Source organism: Carcharhinus amblyrhynchos, unplaced genomic scaffold (assembly GCF_965287045.1).
Source record: "Carcharhinus amblyrhynchos unplaced genomic scaffold, sCarAmb.v2.hapA chromosome_353, whole genome shotgun sequence".
NCBI classification, from domain to species: Eukaryota; Metazoa; Chordata; class Chondrichthyes; order Carcharhiniformes; family Carcharhinidae; genus Carcharhinus; species Carcharhinus amblyrhynchos.
Window position 1 is genome coordinate 123575 of NW_027650093.1, and position 25580 is coordinate 149154.

Sequence of the window (25580 nt, forward strand, 5' to 3'; positions counted from 1 at the left end):
TCCTCCAGCACCATATCTGCAGAAACAGAGAATTGCAGAAAGATAGACAGAGCTGCTGCTTTTTCTGTTCCTGGCAGTCTGGGAGAATTCCATCCAGGCCTGGTGATTCCAAATCCCAGAAGGGAAACTTGAAACAACCGCCCTCAACTGTATTTCTGCGATTTGATATGTGAGGAAATAGTTGAAATCTAGAGAATTATGTCAGAGATGTTTTGTGATGGAAACGGTTTGGAGAGGTGATGACGTAGCGGTATTGTCACTGGACAAGTAATCCAGAGACCCAGGGTAAAGCTCTGGGAATCTGTGTTCAAATCCCACCACAGCAGATGGCGAAGTCTAAATTCAATAAATGGTCTGAACTTAAAAGTCTAATGACCCTCATGAAATCATTGTCCATTGTCATTAAGAACCCAACTGCTTCACTCATGTCTTCTACGGAAACAAATCTGCCATCTTTACCTGGTCTGGCCTATATGTGACTCTAGACCCACAGCAATGCGATCGACTCTTAAAAATGTCCTTTGAAATAGCCTAGCAAGACACTCAGTACCAAATTCCATGGATGAATATTTTAAAACAGTTCTAAATAAATGTTCACCAAACAAGAAACAAAGTTAACTACAAGCTCACTTCACTGAAATAATGGCTATATCCACCATCACTAACTTTACCCCGTTCCAAACATCTTTATCTGACTGTATCTTTCTCTTTTGATCTTCCCTTATCTGAAGCAATCTCTTCAGAAGTCAAAATTAATTACCTTCATTTTGTAGATGTATCTTTTAGAATTTAAATGAAAAGTCTCCTGCTTTGAACCTCTAACACCTTTATTCAAACATTTACGTCCTTTTGCCCATTGTTACCAGCTTGCCTGAGATCAACATCTGTTTGTAGGGCTGTTCGGCTCATCGACATTGCAAAAAACACTAGTTCCATTAACACAACTAAACTGCCCCTGCTGTTAGGCAGCTTAGATTTTCTGACAGTTTTTAAAACTATATAACCAGAACATATTAGATTTCACTATTTTTCCTGACACTCCAACGTCTGTTTTGTCCCACTCTTTTGTGAAATCTGGAACAAATTATTCACTGAGAACTACTCCATCTTGCTCTTCCTCACGTTACTTAATCTTTACTTGACCTCAACTCTTCCTTAGGAATCCCTACAGTGCAGAAGGGGGCTATCTGGTCCATCAAGCCTGCTCCGCTGCTATTCAAAGAGATCATGACTGATCTAATGTGATAATCCTCAACTCCATTTTCCCACCTTATCCCCATAACTCTTGATTCCCTTATTGACTAAAAATCAGTCATGAACAGACTTAACGGGGCAATTCTCCCAAAAGTGCTGAATTGGCGGGAAAACTGTTCTAAATCCCGCCCGTTCTGACAGTTCAGTTTCTCATCTGAATCTCTGCACTTTGTGCATTGAAGAGGTCCCAGTCGGGAATCTCATTAAAAACCCAAGGGCAACTGGGTCTACTGACGCCCGAGTTTGATAGTTCTGGAGCTCAGTGCACGCGCAGTGGCCCCAAACTGTCAAACACCCGTTTACTGGCCAGCCCAATCGCTGCCTTCTCCCCATCCTGGACTGATCCCAATGCAGAGTGGCAGCAGGACTCCCACCCTCACCAACTGAACCTAGGCCCCGCTCACAATCGACCCGATGCCTGGTGGGTAGTGCCAAGGTGCCTTCTGGGCATGGGCATTTTGCCCCTTGGGCAGAGCCAGCGAGGGACACTGGGGGGGCCCCTCGATTGCCCCCTTCATTCCAGCAGGGTCTCCCACGAACTCCCTTAACGTGGGAAGCTATTCTGAATCCCACCAAAATGAAGTACTCTTGGTGGAATGGGAGATTTGATAATTAACAAAAATATATATCTAAAGTAGATTAAAAACAGATTTAAATTAGTTATCTGCCTTCCCACCAGTTTCTAGCGTAGTCTGGCCAGCAACCGTTCCCCGGCTCTGGGAGATGCGCGTGCTTTTGCAGTACCTGCACAAACCCCTGTTCCAGGCCGCAGGCATGTGTCACCTGGCCAGACCCGCCAGAAAGCTGGCAGGCCACAATGGGAGAATCGCGGCCCGTGACTCAGCCCCTACAGCTCTCAGCAGTGGAGAATTCCACAGATTCACTACCCCATGAGAGAAGAACTTTCCCCTCATCTCTGTTTTAAATGGGCAGCATTTATTCTGAGATTATGCACTCTGGTCCTAGACTGTCCCACAAGAGGAAACAATCTCTCAGCATCTACACTGTCAAGACCCCTGAGAATCCTATATGTCTCTATAAGGTTCCTTCTCATTCTTCTAAACTCCAATTAAGGATGGTGGGTGGGTTCCTGAGGCAGCAGTCCCAATCAGAGGCCTCAAAATGCAAGTCCCCTTAAAGGCACACCAAAATATCAAACCAAGTGAGGACTGAAGCGAGAAAGCTCCTTTGGGATGGAGGGGAAACATTTTCAGAGGAATTGTTTGGGCCATGACTCTGTCCTTTCCTGCCTGTGGCCCCATAATTGGGGTGTGGAACCTTCTGCACTGAGAGCTTGCCTCCACGGAGCTGTAGGGTTTGTCACTCGTTGGGAGGTTACTCCAATTATCCTCACTAATTAATACATTATTGGCGATCTGACTCTGCCAGGTGGGAAGCAGCAACTGACAATGATCCGTCTCCAGCAATGTTACCTGGAGGTGGGATCCCTACGTTAATTTGAGTTAGTTTATTTGGTTGGTATCAGAAAAGAAGTACCTGAAGGTAGGAATATATGGCCAACTGACCTGACCCTCCTTTCCATTTTTGCTCCATTCCCACCTTCAAGCATTCATCCACAGGACAGAGAATATTCCACTCATAATTACCATTTCAATTTCACTCCTGTACCTTCTATACTCCTCTAAGACTTCATGGCTTATGAGGGGACTGAGTAGAGTGAGATTATAATCATTGGAATTAAGAACAAGGGGAGGTCTTATAGAAACATATAAAATTATGAAGGGAATAGATAAGATAGAAGCAGGGAGGTTGTTTCCACTGGCAGGTGAAACTAGACATAGGGCACATGGCCACAAAATTAGCAGGAGCAACTTAAGGACTGAGTTCAGGAAGAATTTCTTCACCAAAGGGTTGTGAATCTGTGGAATTCCCTGCACAGCGAAGCAGTTGAGGCTCCCTCATTGAACGTTCTTAAAGCAAAGATAGATGGATAAATTTTTGAACAGTGAATGAATTAAGGATTATGGTGAGCGGGCGGGCAAGTGGAGCTGAGTCCACAAAACGATCAGCCATGATCTTATTGAATGGTGGTACAGGCCTGAGGGGCCAGATGGCCCACTCCTGTTCCTAGTTTTTTTTTTACTTTCTGCGGTCTGTTTTTGCTCACTGTCTATCCTCTATGACATGGATGGGGCAGAGAACTTGGAAGTTTACCCTTTTCTTTGTGGATATTTTTCTGAACGCTTTTCACGTTCTCTTTAAACTCTTCCCATTGTCCTGGTGCTCATCAAATTTCAATTAGAGGCTTCCGGTTCACTTGAATTTATGAAAACAGAACTTTCCATAATTTAAAAATTATTACTCTTGGTTTATCTTTATCCTTTTCAATAACTGTGCTAAAGCTAACTGAATTATGATTACTGTCACCAAAACGTTCTTCCACTTGCCCTGATTTACTACCTACAACTAAATCCACAGCTGCCCCTTTTCCAACTGGGTTTGCTGTTTACAGGCTGAATACAGTTTTAGAGTGAATGTTGCACCCTTAGAGGATGAGAGGGGGGATTTAGTGGTGGGAGATGAGGAAATGGCAGAGGCCTTAAATAAGTTTTTTGCCTCAGTCTTCACGGAGGAGGATGCGAATAGTTTTCCGGATATTAAAGATAGAAGGATGGTAGGAGTTGAGGGCCTGAATGTGATTACTGTCACTAGAGAGGTAGTGCTTGATAGACTAATGGTGGACAAGTCCCCAGGACAGGATGGAATGCATCCCAGGGTTCTAAAGGAAATGGCAGAGGTGATAATGGATGCCTTGGTGATTATTTACCAAACTTCGCTGGATTCCGGGGAAGTGCTGGAAGATTGGAAAACGGCTAATGTTACGCTGCTGTTTAAAAAAGGTAGCAGGCAAAAGGCAGGAAATTATAGGCCGGTTAGTTTAACGTATGTAGTTGGAAAAATGCTTGAATCCGTCATCAAAGAAGAAATAGCGAGGCACCTAGAAAAGAATGGTTTGATAGAGCAGACACAGCACGGATTCTTTAAGGGGAAGTCGTGTTTGACAAATTTATTGGATTTCTATGAGGATGTGACTTGTGCGGTAGATAGAGGGGAACCGGTGGATGTGGTGTTTCTCGATTTTCAAAAGGCGTTTGATAAGGTGCCACACAAAAGGTTGCTTCAGAAGATTAGGGGGCATGGAGTTGGGGGTAAGGTGTTAGCGTGGATAGAGGATTGGTTGTCTAATAGGAGGCAGAGAGTTGGTATCAATGGGTGCTATTCTGATTGGCGGTTGGTGACTAGTGGGGTGCCACAGGGATCGGCGCTGGAGCCTCAACTATTTACCATTTATATAGATGATCTGGAGGAGGGGGCTGAGTGTAGGGTGATGAAATTTGCTGATGACACAAAGATGAGTGGAAAAGCAAATTGTGTGGAGGGTGTGGAAAGTCTGCAGAGGGATCTGGATAGGCTGAGTGAGTGGGCGAGGACCTGGCAGATGGAGTACAATGTTAGCAAGTGTGAGGTTATCCACTTTGGCAGGAATAATAGTAGGAGGGATTACTATTTAAAGGGCGAAAAGCTGCAGCATGCTACGGTGCAGAGGGACCTGGGGGTCCTTGTGCACGAGTCGCAAAAACCCAGCTTACAGGTGCAGCAGGTGATCAAGAAGGCGAATGGGATGCTGGCCTTTATAGCGAGGGGGATAGAATATAAAAGCAGGGAGGTCTTGCTGCAACTGTACAGGGCACTGGTGAGGCCGCAGCTGGAGTACTGTGTGCAGTTTTGGTCGCAGCACTTGCACAAGGATATTTTGGCCTTGGACGGAGTGCAGAGGAGGTTCGCTAGGCTGATACCAGAGATGAGGGGGTTGGACTATGAAGAGAGACTAAATAGACTGGGTCTGTACTCGTTGGAGTTTAGAAGGATGAGGGGGGATCTTATAGAGACGTATAATGAATGGGATGGATAGGGTAGAGGTAGAGAGATTCTTCCTGCTCAGAAAGGACAGCAGGACTAGAAGGCATAGCCTCAAGATAAGGCGGGGGGCAGTTTAGAACTGAGTTGAGGAGGAACTTCTTCACTCAAAGGGTGGTGAATCTCTGGAATTTTCTGCCCGTTGAAGTTGTGGAGGCTACCTCGCTGAATATATTTACGTCACGGGTAGATAGGTTTCTGATAGACAAGGGAATTAAGGGTTATGGGGAGAAAGCGGGAAAGTGGAACTGATCCATTTCAGATCAGCCATGATCTTATTGAATGGCAGGGCAAGCTCAAAGGGCTAGATGGCCTACTCCTGCTCCTATTTCTTATGTTCTTATGTTCTGATGCTCATCAAATTTCAATTAGAGGCTTCCGGTTCACTTTAATTTATTAAAACATAAGAACATAAGAAATAGGAGCAGGAGTAGGCCATCTAGCCCTTCGAGCCTGCCCCGCCATTCAATAAGATCATGGCTGATCTGTCGTGGCTCAGTTCCACCTTCCCGCCCTCTCCCCATAACCCTTAATCCCCTCTCTTATCAAAAACCCATCAACCCGCGTCTTAAAAATATTTAGCGAGGCAGCCTCCACCACTTCAACGGGCAGAGAATTCCAGAGATTCACCACCCTTTGAGTGAACAAGTTCCTCCTCAACTCCATTCTAAACCGCCCCCCCCTTTATCTTGAGGCTGTGCCCCCTAGTCCTGCTGTCTTTTTTGAGCGGGAAGAGTCTCTCCACCTCTATCCTATCCATCCCATTCATCATCTTATACGTCTCAATGAGATCTCCCCTCATTCTTCTAAACTCCAACGAGTACAAGCCTAGTTTATTCAGTCTCTCCTCATAGCTCAACCCCCTCAACTCTGGTATCAGCCTAGTAAACCTCCTCTGCACTCCCTCCAAGGCCAAAATATCTTTGCGCAGGTGCGGCGCCCAAAACTGCACACAGTACTCCAGCTGCGGCCTCACCGATGCCCTATACAGCTGCAGCAAGACCTCCCTACTTTTATATTCAATCCCCCTCGCTATGAAGGCCAGCATCCCATTCGCCTTCCTGACCATCTGCTGCACCTGCAAGCTGGGTTTTTACAGAACTTTCCATAATTTAAAAATTATTACTCTTGGTTTATTTTTATCCTTTTCAATAACTGTGCTAAAGCTGACTGAATTATGAATATTATCACCAAAATGTTCTTTCACTTGCCCTGATTTACTAACTAAATCCACAGCTGCCCCTTTTCCAGCTGGGTTTGCTGTTTACATACTGAATACAGTTGTAAAGAATTCTGTTTTAGTATAGTCTCCTCTACTTGTCTGAAACACACCAGTTACACTCTGTCTCTCTCTGCCTGCCTCATTGATATAATGACCATGACTCTATTCTCCAAGTGGTTGAGCGAAATCCACTGCCTATCACTCACTCAGCCCTTGAGAGGCTGCTGCGCAGACGCGTGTACCGGCTGCCGGTTCTGCGCGCAGGCGCAGTGTCAGGTTATCAGGTTTTGGGGCAGGCGCGGTCTGCGCGCAGGTGCAATGATGTGGAGATGCCGGCGTTGGGCTAGGGTAAAGACAGTAAGAAGTTTGATTTGATAGTGAGTTTACTATCAAATAAATTGGTCGGACTTAAACCTGGTGTTGTCAGACTTCTTACTGCGCAGGCGCAATGTCAGGTTCTCATTTTGTGCGCGGGCGCGATGTCTGGTTATCGGATTTTGTGCGCAGGCGCGATGTCAGGCTCTCAGAATTTGTGCGCAGGCGCTATGTCAGGCTCTCAGAATTTGTGCGCAGGCGCCATGTCAGGTTATCAGATTTTGTGCGCAGGCGCCATGTCAGGTTATCAGATTTTGTGCGCAGGCGCGATGTCAGGTTCTGAGATTTTGTGCGCAGGCGCGATGTCAGGTTGTGAGGCTTTGTGCGCAGGCGCGATGTCAGGTTATCAGATTTTGTGCGCAGGCGCGATGTCAGGGCGTGAGATTTTGTGCGCAGGCGCGATGTCAGGTTGTCAGATTTTGTGCGCAGGCGCGATGTCGTATTATCCGATCCGGGCGCAGGCGCAATGTCGGACGCTCCGATCCGGGCGCAAGCGCAGTCTGGTAGTCTGGGCTCAGGTGTGACCGTCAGGCTGTTCGGCGTGTGCGCAGGCGCGGGCTGCAGGGCTGGCTGTCTCCCTGTTGAGTGCCTGTCTCAATGAGCTGCGGTCGGGGCGCCTTCCTGACGACTGGGAAACTGGCATGAGGCCGGGCTGTGAGTATTGAAGCGAGTAACAGTTGGCGAGACGGTACTGAGGCATGTGTGCTCCTGCATTGCTGCGGCCGGCCTTTCCGGCTTGTTTATCATGGCTGAAGGAATGACACTTAGACAGATGCCAACATCACTTATCTCTCAAAAGCCCCAGTATTGTGAAATAAAGGGTTCGTGTGGCATTTGTCCGGGACACTAATTCTGTTGGTGTCAACCAGCCAAAGGTTTGGATGTGTTTTAAAGTGGTACTCCCATTTAAAGCGACAGTTTTTCCCTTGCAGCGTGATGAACGAGTGAGAGAGTTCACTCCATGAGGGTCCTCACTATGCGGTGCAAGCTGTGGTCAGCTATCCTTGTGGACACGTACGTTGTAATTCCAACCATTTACTGCAAACTCTTTGAAGTTGCAAGTTTTATAAGTTATTAATTATATAGAAACAAGAACATCTCTTATGTTCCATCTGCTAAAAGGTGAAATTTTCCTCTCTTTCTCTGCCCCAGGGTTGCAGGTAGTTCCAGCTTCCTTATTTACTGCCTGATGAGCAGTATTTGCAGCAGCTCAGGGTCAGCTAAGCAGCCCACAGAATCTTAGAGGAATTGTTGACATAGTTTTCTAATAGACTGTATCAGCTCAGCATTAAATTGCCACTGCCACCATTTTAATTGTAAGTATCCCAAAGGAATTGCAGCTAAGTGTTTCTGACCCAGTTTCTCGGGCGATGGTAAACCCCTTGAGGAATGCCTGTTGTTTGGCTTCCATACACAGCATGTCTAAAGGAAGTATGTGCTTGGCATCTGCTGTCTCCTATCTTTTTCTTTTGAGGGTCTGAAATCCCTTGTGTTTAATTTCCCAGGCTGCACATTAATTATAGCTCATAGACTGAGAAGCGAGTCACTGCTGTACGTCAGACCGCTCTGAATTACATGGAAGCAGGGACATCAAAATAGTTGAAAAACAATTAGGATTTTTTAAAAAAACACTTAATGATCTTTTTACCTGAGAGGAGGTACTGCTGTTTGTTTTAATTCTGACTGTATTTTCATTGAAATAACAATCTTGATTGTTATTAATTTTAGGCATTAGTATAACGTTCATCACAGAAAAGAGTATTTTACTGATAGGCAGATCTGGACAAGGAAAAAACTAAAGGAATAAGTGATTTGTTTTTGAAGACGAGAGCGAGAGAGACAGAGAGCAATGTTATTTTGGAAGAAAATCCCAAAGGACAGGGTCATAATTGTTTAAAATTTGCTTATGAAATGAGGGCATCACTGACGAGGCCAGCATTTATTGCCCATTCCTAATTGTCTCGGAGAGTGGTTAAGAGTCAGCCACGTTACTGTAGCTCTGGAGTCACGTGTAGGCCAGACCTAGTTAAGAATGGCAGATTTCCTTTCCTAAAAGAGAGGTTTTTTTTGTGACCGTCAATAGTTTCACAGTCATCATTGCTAAAACTAGCTTTAAATTCCAGGTTTTTTTTATTAACTGTATTTAAATTCCACCAGTGCCCATAGTGGGATTTAAACCCATGCTCCTGGGGCTTCTGGATTTCTAGCTCAGTGACATTAGCGCTGTCACCGTCTCTCCCAATTAAAAGATTGACCCTTTTTGGAGTGATGTGGGAAGTTGCCAGAAACTTAGTAAGTAATGAAGGGAAATCTGGAGTTGCAAGAATAGGTATATTCTGGCTGGAGGAGCTGATTGCGTTGGGTGAGAGGAGCCCATTGTGAATTTGAAGGATAGGAAACGTACCTTGAAGTTTCCTGGGACACAAGGAGCCATTGGATGGAGCAAAGAACTCGAGCATCGAGTTCCGCACTTGATAATCGCAAAGGCTGGAACTGGGAAGCCTATCGAGGAACATATAAAGAGTCCATCCCTGATTAATGAAGATCTGTAAAGATTTCACTGGCAGAGGGGTGAGCTAGATAAGTTGGAAGAAGAGCTATGTGTCAAATCAGATATGGGGCCAGTAGAACAGGGTAAACGTTTGAGGTTGTACAGGACTCGGCTGTACTTGGGCGACAAGGAAATTTATGGAAACAAGTCGATGATAAAAATGAGCCATATGGCTTAATTGATGCTGACCTTGATGTACACGATGTTGTCTATGATAGCAGCACCTCCAGATTTGGTAGTTGTGTGTGAGGATTGATCATCATCGGTCAGATGTATGGACGTTAACTATTTAAATATTTAAGATTCTGCCTTGGATTTTATTTCACATTCACCATTGTTTATCACTTTACAAAATGGCAGAGAGAAATTGATCACCATTGAAGCAGCCTGCATGCAGGAGGGTCTGAGGGATAAAGTTTTGCCTGGAGTATTACTTTGCTGAAGAAAAAGTAACTTTTTAAAATTTTCTTTCTGCTCACAACATTGAAAAAGCTAATTAACCCCTTTGGAAAATTTATAGTTTGTTTTTGTACTGCCTGGTATATAGTTTCCCCTGCTACTCTGTGCCCTTTCAATTGTCAGTAAATCTTCATCTCACGAACCTTGTCAAGGTTCTAGACTATGGTGATATTGTACTTGATCTCCTTATGTGATTGAAAACACTCGGTGAGTTCATGTAATTTACAATGGGTAACTCGTTGTAATTCTTATACTCTGAAAGGACGAATCAAATAAAAATGTATAATGCGCCTAATCAAGAATTTTGCTTTACGAAATTGCCATAAAACATTTGACAGGAAAATCTGTATTCTTAAAAGGCAAAGCCACAAGTAATATGTACGGTATGGCCTAATGGATTATAATAGTTAAAGTTGTTGGAATCTGGAATGCTATATGTGGAAAGGGGGTGTGAGTGATTCCATAGATAATTTTAAAAGGAAATTGGGCTGGTGTGTGAAAAGGATGAGGAATTTAGAGTTAAATGCAAAAAGTGAGGGTATTGGATAAGCGCAGCTGCTCATGAGCATGGTGAACTGAATGGCTTTTTTCTCTGTTCTAAGTTTCTGTGATTCTATGGTTGATAGTTGGGAATAAGATGGGTTTGAATGTCGTCTAAGCAGGTAGATGCATGCAGCCAGATGTGCGGGTTAGGTTGATTGGCCATGCTAAATTGCCCCTTAGCGTCAGGGGAATTAGCAGGGTAAATATGTCGGGTTACAGGGATAGGGCCTGGGGGTGGAATTATCGGTGCAGGCTCGGCCAAATGGTCGCCTCCTACGCTGTAGGGATTCTATGATTCTGTACGTAATATATATTGTGTGTACATGTGCATTACCTTCATATTCAGTTTTGCTCATAACAACATGAAGGTCTGTACTTTTAAGGCTCACCATCAGATTTAAGGGGGAACTCCAAAGATCCACTGGGGAATCCTTCTTGGAATTTCCCAGGTAAGAATCCACACGGGCGTTGTCCAGAAGCATAAACTTCCCTTGCACGATTACACTGTGCTTGGAACCATCTGAAAAAGCAATTGAAATTGCTAACTCGGGGTGGTTCTCCCAGTTATTCTGGAAGAGTTAGAAGAAGTAAAACACTTCTCATTTTCAAAGTTACTACTTTAAACTCCCAGACGAAGATACATACGGGTCACCCCGACAATCGACTAATCAACCCAATGAAATACCCAATCCTCTCCATTCTGACTGCCCGTCCTGCCCCACAGACCGTAGCTGCATGGGAGTACCACTCCCTTACCCCCTCGTTGCCAACCTGTGGACCTGGCTTGAGTAGACTACATCTGACACCTGTGCCAGTGGACCTGGCCCCAACCCAACACCCATGCAATCGAACCTGACCCTGATGACACTTGCACGAGTGTGCCCTACCACCCAACTTGCCCTGATTCGAACCTGACCTCAAATTCCAAGCACTTATCTTCTTGGCCTGTCGGTTTCACTGGCCCCTTTAAACATGCCTGCTTTACAGCCGGCAGTGCATTAAAAAAAGGGGGGCATGGTCTCCTGCGTTCACTGATGTTGCACTGGACAGAGGCCTCTTTCATTGCAGGCCCCAAGCAGCTCCAGCTAATGGATGTTTGAACAAAGTTTTCTCGAGCAGGTCAGTGTGCTTACTGTTGTAATTCCAGCAGGACATCTCTTTACACTGCTGGGTGGAAATTATGGCTCAGATTGATGAAATGAGAGCATAAAATTGCAATGAGATGTTGATTCATGGGCAAAACTGTGCCAGATGAATTTCAATGCATGTAATTATCCATTTTGGATCCTAAAAGGATGGACTTGAGTATTATTTAAATGCTGGAAACAATGGCAATCCAGAAAGGTTTTCGTGTACTGAGATCATTAAGTTATAGTAGGTGCAAAGAAAGATTTCCAGGGGAGGAAATTTTGCTGCAACTGCACAAGGCCCCAGTTAGGCCGCAACTGAAATACCGTGTACAATTCTGGGCACGGCAGATCAGAAAGGATTAATTAGCCTTGGAAGGAGTGCAGCACGGATTTACCAGAATGATACCAGGACTCCCAGTAGCTCAATTATGAGATGAGAACTGTACAAACTAGGCTTGCATTTCATAGGAGAAGGAAGATTGTGTGATCATTTGATACTTTTAGGATCGTGATGAAGGTTTTTCTTTTCTGATGGTGGCAGAGCCTCAGGAAGTTGACCTCTTAAAATCTCTTGTATCGATTGGACAAATCTGATTGACAAATGTGCCATGGAAGCTGAGTTCATCAAGTGTTTTCAGCACAATTTCTTAGAACAGCACGTTGTAGGATTAACTAGAGAGCAGGCTGTTCTGGATCTCATAATGTACGTGGAGACAGGATAAATTAATGATCTCGTAGTGAAGGATCCTCTGGGTAGTAGTGATCATAGCATGGTTGAAATTTGCAATTAGTTTCAAGAAAGGAAGTGTGGGTCTAAGACTATCATTTTAAACCTGATTAAAGGCAATTACAGTGGTGGGAAGATAGAACTGGCTTAAGTGAAGTAGGAAATTAGGTTAAATGGTAGGGCAAGTAGAAATATAGTGCCAGATATTTAAGGACGTATTTCATAACGCTTAGCAACGATACATTCCAGTGAGTAGAGTGTGCCATCCTTAGCTAATTTATGTATAGAAGTTAAGGATGGTATCAAATTGAATGAAAAAGCATGTCATTCTGCAAAGGTTAGTGGTAGGTCACTAGGTTGGAGACAATTTAAAACAAGCAAAGAATGACGTAGCAAAAAAAAGGGAGAAATCAGGGGAAGGTAGCCAGAAATGTAAAAATAGATAATGAATTTCAGAAAGTATTTAATAAGGAAAAGAATAACTAAAGCAAGTGTTGGTCCTCCAGAGAGTAAGAATGGGAAATAAGGAAAGAGCAGAGTGTTGACCAGATAGTGTGTGTGCCTCCCTTCATTGGAGAAGATGCAAATCAAGAGATGAAAGGGAGAGAGGAAATTAATATAATTACAATCACTGGATGAGCGATACTGAGAGAACTTAGAACTGAAGGTTAACAAGTTTCTACGAATTGACGGACTTTTATCTTAGAATTTTAAAATTAGTTTCTGCTGAGATAGGAAATGTTTTGCTGGTAATAAGGTGGCACAGTGGTTAGCACTGCTGCCTCATAGTGCCAGGGACCCGGGTTCAATTACTGCTTGGGTCAGTGTATGTGCAGAGTCTGCACGTTCTCCCCGTGTCTGCATGGGTTTCCTCCCACAGTCTGAAAGATGTGCTGGTTAGGTGCATTGGCCATGCTAAATTGTCCCTCAGTGTACCCAAGCAGGTGCCAGACTGTGACAACTCGGGAAATTTCACAATAACTTAATTGCAGTATTAATGTAAACCTCACTTGTGACTCACGAATAAACCATTTTAATTTTCCAGAATTTCCTAAATTCTGGAAAGGACCAATCAGATTGGTAAATAATAAATATAAGTCCTCTATTCGAGAAAGTGTGGAGTCAGGAAGCTACTAGCCAGTTAGGCTAATATATGTCATAGAGAAAATGCTTGAATCTATTATTAAGGAGGTTATAGCAAGGCATTTGGAAAAGCTTAATATAATCAGCCAGTATTATCCTTGTTTACTGAAAGGGAAATCATGTTTCATTAAATTAACATGCATAAATTGGGACTTGTAGATGTGGCTTTTTTTGGATTTTCAAAAGACATTCAATAAGATGCCACAACAAAGGTTGCTGCAGAAAACAAGAGCTCATCGAGCAGGGAGTAACAAATTAGCATGGATAAAGGATCGGTTAGCTAACAGGAAGGAGAGAATAGGGATAATTGGGTCATTTTCAGGTTGGCGAACTGTTGCTGGTGGACTGCACAAGGATCAGTGCTGGTGTTTCAAATATTTACAATCAGAGGGTGAGGGGACTGGGTGCATAGTTACTAAGTTTGCTAATGATGCAAATATAGAGAGAGTAAGTTGTGACAAAGGGATATCAATAGGTTAAGAGGCTTGGCAAATAAATGGCAGCTGGCATATAATGTCGTCCACTCTGGCTAGAAAAGAATATCATTTAATTGGAGGGGGATTACAGTACTATGTGGAACAGAGGGAATGGATGACCTAATACATGAATCTCAAAAAGCTTGTGATTGGGAAGGAAATGGAATGTTAATGTTTATTGCAAGAGGAATGGAAAATGAAAGTACGTAAGTTTCGTGATAGTTGTACAAGGAATCTGGAGTACTGTGTACTGTTTTGGCCTCCTTACTTGAAGGTTTTGCATCCATTGATGATTCACTCCACAGAATCCTGGGCTGAAGGGTTGTTATATGAAGAAAGGTTGGACCTATTCTCATTGGAGTTTAGAAAAATGAGGGGTGATCTTATTGAGATATAACGTTCCTGAGGGGACTTGACACAATTGATGCTTAGACGATGCTCCCTCGTGTGGGAGAGACTAGAATTAGAGGGCACGGTTTAAAAAGGATGGAGATGAGGAGAAGTCTTCTCTCAGCGGGCTGTTAGTCTGTGGAATTCCCTTCCCAGAGAGCAGTGGAGGTAGGCTCTTTAAATATTTGTACAGCGGCGTTAGCTAGATTCTTGATTGACAAGGGAGTCAGAGGTTAGTGGGGATAGCTAGGAAAGTAGAATTGAGACTATAATCAAATCAGCTATCATGTTATCAAATAACAGACCATGCTGAAGGGATTAAATGGACTACTCTTGATTTTAATTCATGTGCTTGTAACCTGGCAGGACAGAAGATAAAGTTTATTTATTTGTGTCACGAGTAAGACTTACGTTAACGCTGCAATGAAGTTACTGTGAAATTGCCCTAGTCGCCATACTCGGGCGCTTGTTCGGGTCAATGCACCTCACTAGCACGAGTTTCAGACTGTGGGAGGAAACCCACACAGACATGGGGAGAACGTGCAGATTCCACACTGACAGTGAGCCAAGCAGAGAATCGAACCCGGGTCCCTGGCACTGTGACGAAGCAGTGCTAATCACTATGCCACTCATCGAAAACACTTATTCACGAAAAGGGTGGTAGAAGTGTAGAATGCTGTCACAAATTGCAGGCATAGATGCTACCTGAATTGATCATTTTGAATATGAGCGTGATATTTTAGTCAGCCAAGGGTGTGGTAGATGGATTTTTAGTTACGGTTCACTCTTTCATGGGCCTGTGTCTCGCACCATCTTGAAAATAAGGAAACCTACCACTAGAATATTTTTTTTCTCTAACTGGCTTGCTGTTAAAATGCCTTTATTAAACTGTGGCGTGCTGCAGTTTGAGTATCCTTTATCTGACACCCTTGGAGCTGATAAAGTTACGGAATTCAGTTTTTGCATACTGCATATGGGCCTCGGCCTCCTTGCGTTGCAGTGGCCAAAGCTTAGGCTAGCTATGTAGTTTAATAAAATGGTTAGAAAAGTGAGATGTGCCACTGAATGAATAATATAGGGAACCGGCAATAATTTTCCACCTGTGGCACCACTTGCAATTGTGCTTGGAGAGGGTCTGCAAGGAAAACGGTGCAGTCAAATAACTCAACTTCCCACGCTGCAGTGCAGTTGGTGAGGTTCGCGGCAGCTTAAGTCACAGACTTGCCGCAATGAAGATCGATGAGTTTCAAAACAAATGCACTTTTTGGATGTGTTTGAAATGACAAATAAATGAAATTCGACCTGTACTGCTGTAAGACTCCTCGATTCTCAGTAAAATCCTGTTTTTTTTCAGCGTCTGAAATGGTTAAGTCCTTGGCATTATAAATTGCAATACGTGCAAACATTTATGTCACTAAATAACACAAATTTGCAGTTCGTTGACTCAGAAAAAAGTAGACCTTGATCACACAGGCAGCAGCTGGAGGGCTTCCATGTGTGGTTAACAAATGAGAATGAAATTGCATTTGTGTATATGGATAATAAGCCTCATGGGATGATTTTGTGATTCAACAGCACATATGGGATTCTGGTATCGTTACAAACAAATGTTTTTCTGTTCATTAATGGCATCAGCTGAACCTCCTGAGTGTGTCACAAATTTGACTCTGACTAGTGGAATTACATCAAAAAGTTTATATGCTTGATCAATCACTCAACAAATTAGTGCAGACATTTTACACAATGCATGCATATGGCATTCTTCATTTCTTTACTAAATATGGCTTGAAATATTCCTGTCTTCTCTGTGCAATTCCCTTACTACTAGAATTTCGTATCATTGACGTGTAAGAAGAAAGGGAGTCATGGCAACGCCCCCAGTGCCTGGTGCTGGAATGCCTGGCGCATTTTCTGGACCCCAGGCCCAGGCTGGACGTGAAGTTAATACAGCTTCTCTCTGTCGAATCGGCCAAGAGACGGTGCAAGACATTGTTTCAAGAACAATGGAGATCTTCCAGCTCCTGAGGAACATGCAGGTTAGTGATTGTCTTTTGCCTGTATGATGTCATTGCAGTAGGTGCTGTGAATGAAACAAGACTAGAAACCGCAACATCCTTTGTTTCGCATGAGAATTATTCATAGGTTTTGTTTTAAGGATTTCATTACTTATGAATAAGATCATCTTTCATACACAGTCTAAATAATACCCAATAAGAGGCTTTGATGTGAGTAAATGATGTGACATTATATGTTCTGTAACATTTTGATAGACAGTCAATCTATGTTATACTGACGTGAAATTATTTTTCAAAAGTTGTAAACACGGTGACATGTAACTGTTTAAAATTGGCTAACAAGTGTATTTATATAGCACCTTTAACGTATTAATACAACACAGGGTGTTTCTCAGGAGCATTATAAAACAAAACAAAACACCAACACGATAAGGAGCTATTAGGACAGACGACCAAATGCTTGATCCAAGAGCATCCTAAAGGATAAGGGTGGAGTAGAGAAAATGGGAGGTTCAGGAAGGAATTCAAGAGCTCGGGGTCCAGCAACTAAGGACACAGTCATCAATGGATTAATCAAAATGTGGGATGCTCAAGGGCAGATTGGAGGAATACAGTGACTTTGTCTTTTTTATTCTTTCATGGGATGTGAGTGTCGCTCGTAAGACCAGTGTTTCGTTGCCCATCCTTACTTGGCCTTGGGAAGCTTGAACCACCACATTTTAACAGCTGCAGTCTTGGACGGTTGTGAGGCTGTAGGAGATTAGAGATAGGAGGAGCCACGCTCTGGTTGGGATTTGAAAACAAGGATGGGAATTTTAAAATTGAGCCATTGCTTCACCAGGAATGAATGTAGGTCGGCGGGCACAGGTGTGATAGATGAAAGGGGCAACTGGAGGCTGCATCTTACACTCCTCCACCAGTGAGTTTGAAGGCATAAGGATTTGAAGACAGGGAACTTCCTCTTGATTGATATCATGGTCAGAGGCACACATCTATCTTCTCCTCTTGTGGTTACTTTTCTCCCTTTACCCCATACTCGCCTGGCAAGTTAATAATGGAAAATGAGGAAGAGCTAGGGGAAACCATCTTACCAAAAGAATTCTAAGAGCTGAACGAGTGTGAAAACGGGACAAAATTGCCCTTTTTGTTTGGGCGAGTCAGGGAGTAAAAAGGCAAGATCTGTTTCCCAGCAGCAGGATGGGAACAGGGCCTAGGCTCACCAAAAGTCGGCAGATTGCAGCAGAAGTCGCCGTTGCATTTGCACAGATTGCTCTGCTGTGTGCTACTCCTGGCCTCCACGGCTGATTTCACCCCCTCCGCCCTCAATTTCAGAGTGTACAGCCTTAGGCCCCACCCTCCTCAGGCCATTCCCAGAGGGCACTGCCAGTATACCATGCTGACACTGCCCAAGGGGCCCTCCATTTGCCTCCAGTCCTAGCAGCGAGGCCATTACAACAGATCCTTGTTAAACATAAGAACGTAAGAAATAGGAGCAGGAGTAGGCCATCTAGCCCTTCGAGTCTGCCCCGCCATTCAGTAAGATCATGGCTGATCTGAAGTGGCTCAGTTCCACTTTCCTGCTTTCTCCCCATAACCCTTAATCCCCTTGCCTACCAAAAACCTATCTACCCGCATCTTAAATATATTCAGCGAGGTAGCCTCCACCACTTCAACGGGCAGAGAATTCCAGAGAGTCACCGCCCTTTGAGTGAAGAATTTCCTCCTCAACTCTGTTCTAATAGTCCCCCCCCCCCCCAATCTTGAGGCTGTGCCCTCTAGTCCTGCTGTCCTTTCTGAGCGGGAAGAACCTCTGCACCTCTACCCTATCCATCCCTTTCATCATCTTATACGTCTCAATGAGATCCCCCCTCATCCTTCTAAACTCTAAGGAGTACAAGCCCAGTCTATTCAGCCTCTCCTCATAGCTCAACCCCCTCAACTCCGGTATCAGCCTAGTGAACCTCCTCTGCACTCCCTCCAAGGCCAAAATATCCTTGCGCAAGTGCGGTGACCAAAACTGCACACAGTACTCCAGCTGCAGCCCCACCAGTGCACTGTACAGTTGCAGCAAGACCTCCCTACTTTTATATTCAATCCCCCTCGCTACGAAAGCCAGCATTCCATTAGCCTTCCTGACCACCTGCGGGCTGGATTTTTGCGACTCATGCACAAGGACCCCGAGGTCCCTCTGCACCGTCGCCTGCTGCAGCTTTTCGCCCTGTAAGGAGTAGTCCTTTCTATTATTATTCCTACCAAAGTGGATAACCTCACATTTGCCAACATTGTATTCCATCTGCCAGGTCCTCGCCCACTCGCCCAGCCTATCTAGATCCCTCTGCAGACTCTCCACACCCTCCGCACAATTTGCCGTTCCACTTATCTTTGTGTCATCGGCAAATTTCGACACCTTACACTCGGTTCCCTCCTCCAGATCATCTATATAAATGGTAAATAGCTGAGGCCCCAGCACCGACCCCTGGGGCACTCCACTAGTCACCAACCGCCAATGAGAATAGCACCCATTGACACCCAATGGAGACCACGTGTAATCCTCGTCAGTGAGGATCTTAAGTCAGCGAGGCCGCGAAGGCAAGCGAGCCTAGTGATTGAGTCCTGGGTTCGTATTTATATTTTATTTAAAATAGAATTTAAATATTACAATCAGCCTCACGCTGTTTTTGGGTGAGGCTTATCTCACCTGTACTGGTAAGGTCACCTCCAGAAACTTTGAACAAATGTTATGTTCTTCGTTGATGACACTAAAAACATCCAAATAACAGTAGAAAATCAGGAGGCAAAAGGAAGGAAAGAACTTAAAACAATCATTTTCAGTAAAGAAGAGGTGATCAGCAATTTATTGGGACTAAAAGCTGGCAAGTCCCCTCAACCTGATCTCCTGCATCCTAGGCTATTAAAATAAGTGGCTGCAAAGATGGTGGGTGTATTGGTTGTAACTAATTCTCTAGAGTTTGGAAAGGTTTGGGAAACTGCAGATGTCATGACTGAAAACAGTACACCAGTTAATCTAACATCTTTCATTGGAAAATACTGTAAATAATTATTAGTGAAGGGGATTCATAATCCCATTGATCAGAGTCAACATCCTTCTGTGAAAGGAAAATCATGTTTAACAAATTTATTAGATTTCTTTAAGGATTTAATATGCAGGGTAGACAAAGGAGAACAGGTGGCTGTGCAGTGCATCTAGATTTCCAAAAGCCACTTGATAAGGTGCCACATAAATACTTTTTATACTGGATAAGAACTCATAGTGTTAGGGGTAATGTATTAGCATAGATAGAGGATTGATAATGAACAGAGTTGGGATAATAAGTCACTTTCAGGTTGCCATACTAACTAGTGGAGTGTTGCAGGGATCACTAATGGGGCCTCAACTATTTGCAGTCGTTTGCTGATGACACAATGATAGGAAAGCAAGTTGTGAGGAGGACAAAATCTACAAAGGGAATGAGATAGACTAATTAAGTGGGCAAAGTTTAGGCAGATGCAATATAATGTGATGTATTCAGTTTGTTAGGAAGAATAGAAATGCTGAATATTATATGGAAATAGACTATAGAATGCTGCAATACAGCGCAGTCTGGGTGTCCTCGTACATGAAATACGAAAAGTTAGCATGCCAATACTGAAAGTAATTAATTGAATGTTAAGCTTTAATGCACGGTTTGGAGTATAAAAGAAGGAAGGTCTTGCTACTGTACAGGATATTGGTGGGACCACACCTCGAGTACTCTGTCATTTGGTCTCCTTATTTAAGGAAGGATATTTTTGCATTGGAGATAGTTCAGAGAAGGCACACTAGGTTAATCCTTGGGATGAGCGGTTTGTCTTCTGAGGAAGCATTAAACAACTACAGTGTATACTCATTGGTGTTTAGAAGAACGAGAGGTGATCTATAGAACGTATGGTTCTGAGGGGCCTTGATAGAGTAAATACCGAGAGGCTGATTCCCTTTGTGGGAGAATCTCAAACAAGAGATATAATTTCCGAATAAGGACTAATCCATTTTAAGATGGAGTTTTGGAACCTTTAGAATTCTATCGCAGGGAGCTGTGGGGACCGAGCTGTTGAATGTGTTCAAGGCTGAAATAGACGTTCTAGAACAATAGTGGAGTCAGAAGTTATGGGGAGCAGACAGCAAAGTAGAGTTGAAGCTAAGATCGGATCAGCTACGATCTTATTTAATGGCTGAAGGAGCTATTCATAGATCTAAGTATCTTGCTGGCTTTTACGTAATTAATTGCAACGTAGCAAATACAAAGAGCTCATGGAGACAGTAATTCTGGTTGAAGATGTGTCCTGTTGTTGCCCGAGCCTGGTCCACGTGTGCGAGAACGCTTTAGGGCAGCCCTAAGTTATTCTAATTTACATTATCAGTATTACATTTATACATTTTTCAGCAATCATCTGCCTGCCTATTCTGTTCATCCTAACCAGATGAGCCAATCATGTTAGTGTGAATTTTTTACCTTGACCAATAATATTCCACCATCTGGCATCATGAAAATATATAGGTCCGTACAGTCTGGAAGTCGTTGCCCACCGTGTCCTAGCAACCTCAATACGTAAATCCGGAACATTTTTCCGACCGTCTCGCTATGTACTGAGCAATTCTTTTTCGGAAAAATTGTATTACTCTATTCATTTGGCTGTCTGGGATTGCCCAAACTATCTGAGACCCGCGCTAGTAAGAGAGTGCTTTTCTATTTCACTTAATAGTTGTATTGTTTTAAAGAAATATGGTTCTTTTTTACTTAGCTATATTCCACCATGCCTTGGGGAAGCGTGTAGTTGGCCAAGGTGTACAGAATATTGAAAAATATATGTTTAAATTCTCTAACAGTGCTTCTATGTATTTTTATGCAAAACAGCACCTTTGTAACTTCAGGTACTTTGTCCTTTTTCTGTCCTATATTCACTCTAAATTACTTTATTTTAATCTATTAGTCATTTAGTCCCAAGTAATCCTATACTCCTTTAACAGTACCTATTGCTGCTTCTATTTCTTATGTTCTTTGTACAAATTTGCACGATAATGTTACATGTTGGGATATCGTGCAATGAGCTCTGCAGTATTTTATGTCCATTAATTTTAATTATGCATGAATTCATAAAATCTTCTTTCTTGCCAACATGACTATTTTATACTCAGATTGATTTTTACATGAATTCTTTATATAAATGCAGACGTTGAAACACGAGGTTAGAACTCCGAAAGTCAGGCAGTGAAGGATAGAACTGAAGCTTAGATTTTATGCACTCAGGACTTCTTATTTACAAAGATACACATTACATATCTGCATCACTGCTGCTCACAGCGCCAGGGACCTGGTTTTAATTCTAGCTGCAGGTCATTGTCTGTGTGGAGTTTGCACATTATCTCCGTGTCTGCTTGGGTTTCCTCCAACACTCCAAAGATGTGCGGGTTAGGTCGATTGGCCATGGTAAATTACCCCTTAGTGTCGGGGGATTAGCAGGATAAATACACGGGGTTACAGGGACAGGGGCCTGGGTGAGATCGTTGTTTGTGCAAGCTTGATAGGCAAATAACTTCCTTCTGCACTGTAGGGATTCCATGATCTTCAACCCTACAATCACATCCTATATGCATGAGCACTGGGTGAACGTCTCTGTTAATGCCCATGACCTGAATATTATAAATAAAGAGCGTATTAACATACAAATAATAAGCAGGTCGTTAAAAACAATGACGGGGTACAACTGTCTTGATTGATGAAAGCTATGAAATGTTTTCTGATGTAGTTTTAGATTTTGCCACTAGGGTGTGTTGAACTCCAAGATATAATCTGCAATTTCTTTAATTTTTGAGCGTATTTACTTCACAACATTTCGTGTCATGTTTTGCAGGGATGGCTTCATTTATTGCTGGTTAGGGTGAATTGTGGATATTTCTCCTGTGTTCTTTAAATTGCAATTTTGTTAATTCTTGTGGGCTGAAATCTGTATCGGTTCCTCTTGAATAAAATTAAGAACAACTGTCAATAAAGCAGACGAAGTTGGCACAAAAAACTCTCTGTGGACCGAATGACCACCTTCTGCACCACCTCCTGTGGACTTTGCAATTACTAATCCAGGGTCTTGCTGCAGCAGTATAAACAGTCCAGCAACATGGCACAGTAATTGGCCTGCAGCCACTCTTTTGTTTTGGCTCTTGAACCTCTTCATGTAGAAACGTAGAAAATAGGAGCAGGAGTAGGCCATTCATCCCCTCAAGCCTGCTTTGCCCTTCGCTATGGTCATGGCTGACCATCCGACTCAGTAACCCTTCCTTTTGCTTTCCCCCCATATCCTTAGCCCCAAGAGCTACATCTAACCCCTCCTTGAAAACACACGACCGCTTTCTGTGGTAGAGAATGCCATCGGCTTATCGTTCTCTGGGTGAAGAAATTTTTCCTCGTTTCGGTCCTAAATGGTCTCCTCAGATGGTGACCCCTAGTTCTGGACTCCCCTGACGCGGAGATGCAGGCAGTCGACTGGGATAAACACGGTAAGAAGTCTCACAACACCAGATTAAAGTCCTACGGGTTTATTTGGTAGCACAAGCCACTAGCTTTTGGAGTGCTGCTCCTTCATCAGGTAGGTGGGAGTTCTGTTCACAAACAGGCCCCTCGCCATTGGGAACATCCTTCCTGCCCTGTCCAGTCCTGTTATAATTTTATAGGTTTCTATGCAATCCCAACACCCCCCCACCCCACCCACCCACCCGCCGCCGCCGCCAAACTCCAGCGAATATGATCCTAACTGACCCAGTCTGTCCTCGTACATCAGCCTGGTAAACCTTTGGTGTACTCCCTCTGTAGAAAGAACATCATTCCTCAGATAAGGAGACCAAAATTGCACACGATGTTCCAGGACCTCACCAAGACTTTGGATAACTGCAGCAAGGTATATGTTGAAGAAATAGTTCTGAAATTTCAAACTTTCCATCTCAAAAATGTCTGCATAATCAGTCATCTGATTCCTTTGTCCTGGGAGCTGCTGTATTTGCGTGCCTTATAATGGAGCGAGGTTTTGCTGTTTGTACAACTAGAACATGACAGAAACAAAATGGTTATATTTATGAGCCTTAAAATAATCGGTAACTCTGTGCGTAAATGTGTCATCAGTTTTCGGTGGCTGAATTTTTTTCTGCTCGTTAAAAACTATGAATGTTTTACCCAGTTTTTACAAAACTTTGTATGACTTCCTTTGAACACTGGATTTGTTTGAAAATGCACAAGCTCCAAACTGTCTATAAATCTTTTCATTCACAGACATTGATCAGGTCATGTCAGTAGCTTTACAAACATTAATCTTCTTGCAATTGAAAACAGCTTTTCTTGGCATCCAAAGAACAGCTCTTGTGCAGCAGGAAATGATCTGTTCTTGTTTTGTTTGTTGCTCAGTAACTTAAAATTGACCGTTAGGGAATGTGCCCTCCAGTTGGGTCCTTCAGACAACTCAGAAAACCCACACACGATCAATTTTGCACCAATACAATTCGATTATAAGTTCCAGGGGGCTTTCCAACCAATTTGCGTGGAATAAATTCTCTTTCACCTCAGTGGAATTGGGTACTTTCCAGTCTAACACCATCTTTTCTCTTTACCTGTTCTCCATGAGATATTTTCACATTTTCAGTTTGTGTATTTTATTGTCCAAATTGGTGTTTGTTACACTTGATTAGAATTCTGTAAAATAAAGTAGCCACCAGTTAAATTCACTGTTGTAACTAGATTCTATATGCAGCTGACGTTTTCTTGTACGAGCAACCTGTTAATTTATTGTAGCTCTTGACTGCAAATAAAGTTGGAATTTTGTTCACCTGTTAGTTAATTTGCTGTTATGTCATTTACATTATTTGTTTTATAGTACAAAATTATGAGTAAACTCCCCACCCTTTAAACCAGAGGTAAATTAAGGCTGTTGAAGCTGTGGAATGTATTTGTGAGCAGGAAGAACTTAACTCTGGCAGCTGTCTGGAAAAGTGGCACTGCAAATACATAATTGGTTTGTTGTCTGTTACATCTCTGACCTCTCACCCCTCTTTCATGATTAATTGTCTCAGCAATCACAGAGATTGGAATAGCGAAGTCTGAGAAAATTGACTGACTAATCGCGTGGCTATGTACCATATACACTGTAGACACAAAACTCCTGATAACACACATATTGATGAACAATTTCAGCTAAATCAGTATATGCCCAAGAAAAGAAAAGTAAATTAAATATTTTGCCTTCAAAATGAATTAATAGGTCAATTAAAATGGAATTAAAGGAAGGGAAACATTTTAAAACAAAAGCGATCGGAGAAACCGGAAAGCAGTCTAAGAATATGCTGTAACAGATTAAAGGGGCTTTTGGACTGCTAAAAATATAGGATTTTACTGACCATCCCTTGCTATTATCTACCATAACCATAATATTACAGAGGAGAAAGTCAGAATTCTGCAGGATACAAACAGGGAAGAAACTATAAGTGAAGAAAAAGTAATTTAAACGTCTAATGAAGCAGTCATTTCGACTGGCCCTTGAAATTACGGCCAGAGAAAAGTGGTCGGATCTATCTGTCTCCATCTCTGTACGTGGCCGGTCGTAAAGATACGGGGAATTGTTGGTGAGTTCGTAGCTTCCCTGAAAAAGTTTTTCTCTCTGCCTGGAAAAAACCCATTTTCCAGGACTTGCTACATTTGCCACTTCAGCACCCGGAATCTCGAAGGCTGGAGGATTAACAGATGGCAGTGGCTCTTGCCACATCACAGAAGGTAGCTAACGTCAGACTTGAATTCGCAGCAACTTTATGAAACAGACTCCACCAACTTGTGTTATCATGAGCATGTTAACATTTGATTTGATCCATTGTCGACTCTATTCCAAAATGTTTTTAATGATTTTGAAGCTATCTTTTTGTCAATTTCTGTCCGTCAAACTTGTGTTTTGCTCACTTTCTTTTGTGTTTTTCACAACGGTGCCTGAAATGTCAGTAACTGACGGGCAGGAAGACAGAAACGCAGCACTATTGGTACATCAATCAGGTGGCATCTGAGTTAGCCTGACCGATGGTCTTGACTGGTTGACTACAGGAGGATCGTAACTATAGTTGTTCCTGACTCAGATACACTTTTTAGCAGGGGATACAAGTAACAGAAATGGGCGTTCTGGCTGATTTGCACATTAGGGAAGGAACCAGGGAAAGGACAGCCAGCTGAGATCAATTATTTTCTTTACACCGTTGACCAGTAATGCAGTGTTACACCATTGAGATAGTATGCATTTTTTTTAAACCATCGAGAGAGCAAATGGAGCAAGCACAAAAAAATAAGCATCCACAGGGA

General features: G+C 43.0%; 1 protein-coding gene across 3 annotated transcripts in view; it reads left to right on the forward strand.

The window, feature by feature from the left end:
- Positions 1 to 7326: 7326 nt before the first annotated feature.
- The window catches only part of med30 (mediator complex subunit 30), a 43885-nt gene continuing 25631 nt past the window's right edge, over positions 7327 to 25580 (forward strand). Inside the window, exons 1-3 of one of the 3 annotated variants that reach the window (XM_080183624.1) lie at positions 7327 to 7444; positions 9702 to 9790; positions 16038 to 16245. In XM_080183624.1, coding sequence (XP_080039750.1) covers positions 16075 to 16245 — 171 coding nt within the window. In that variant the 5' untranslated portion in view covers positions 7327 to 7444; positions 9702 to 9790; positions 16038 to 16074. Of the gene's footprint in view, positions 7445 to 7729; positions 7805 to 9701; positions 9791 to 16037; positions 16246 to 25580 lie in introns of those variants that run through there. The other 2 variants (XM_080183623.1, XM_080183625.1) reach the window with 2 other exon arrangements.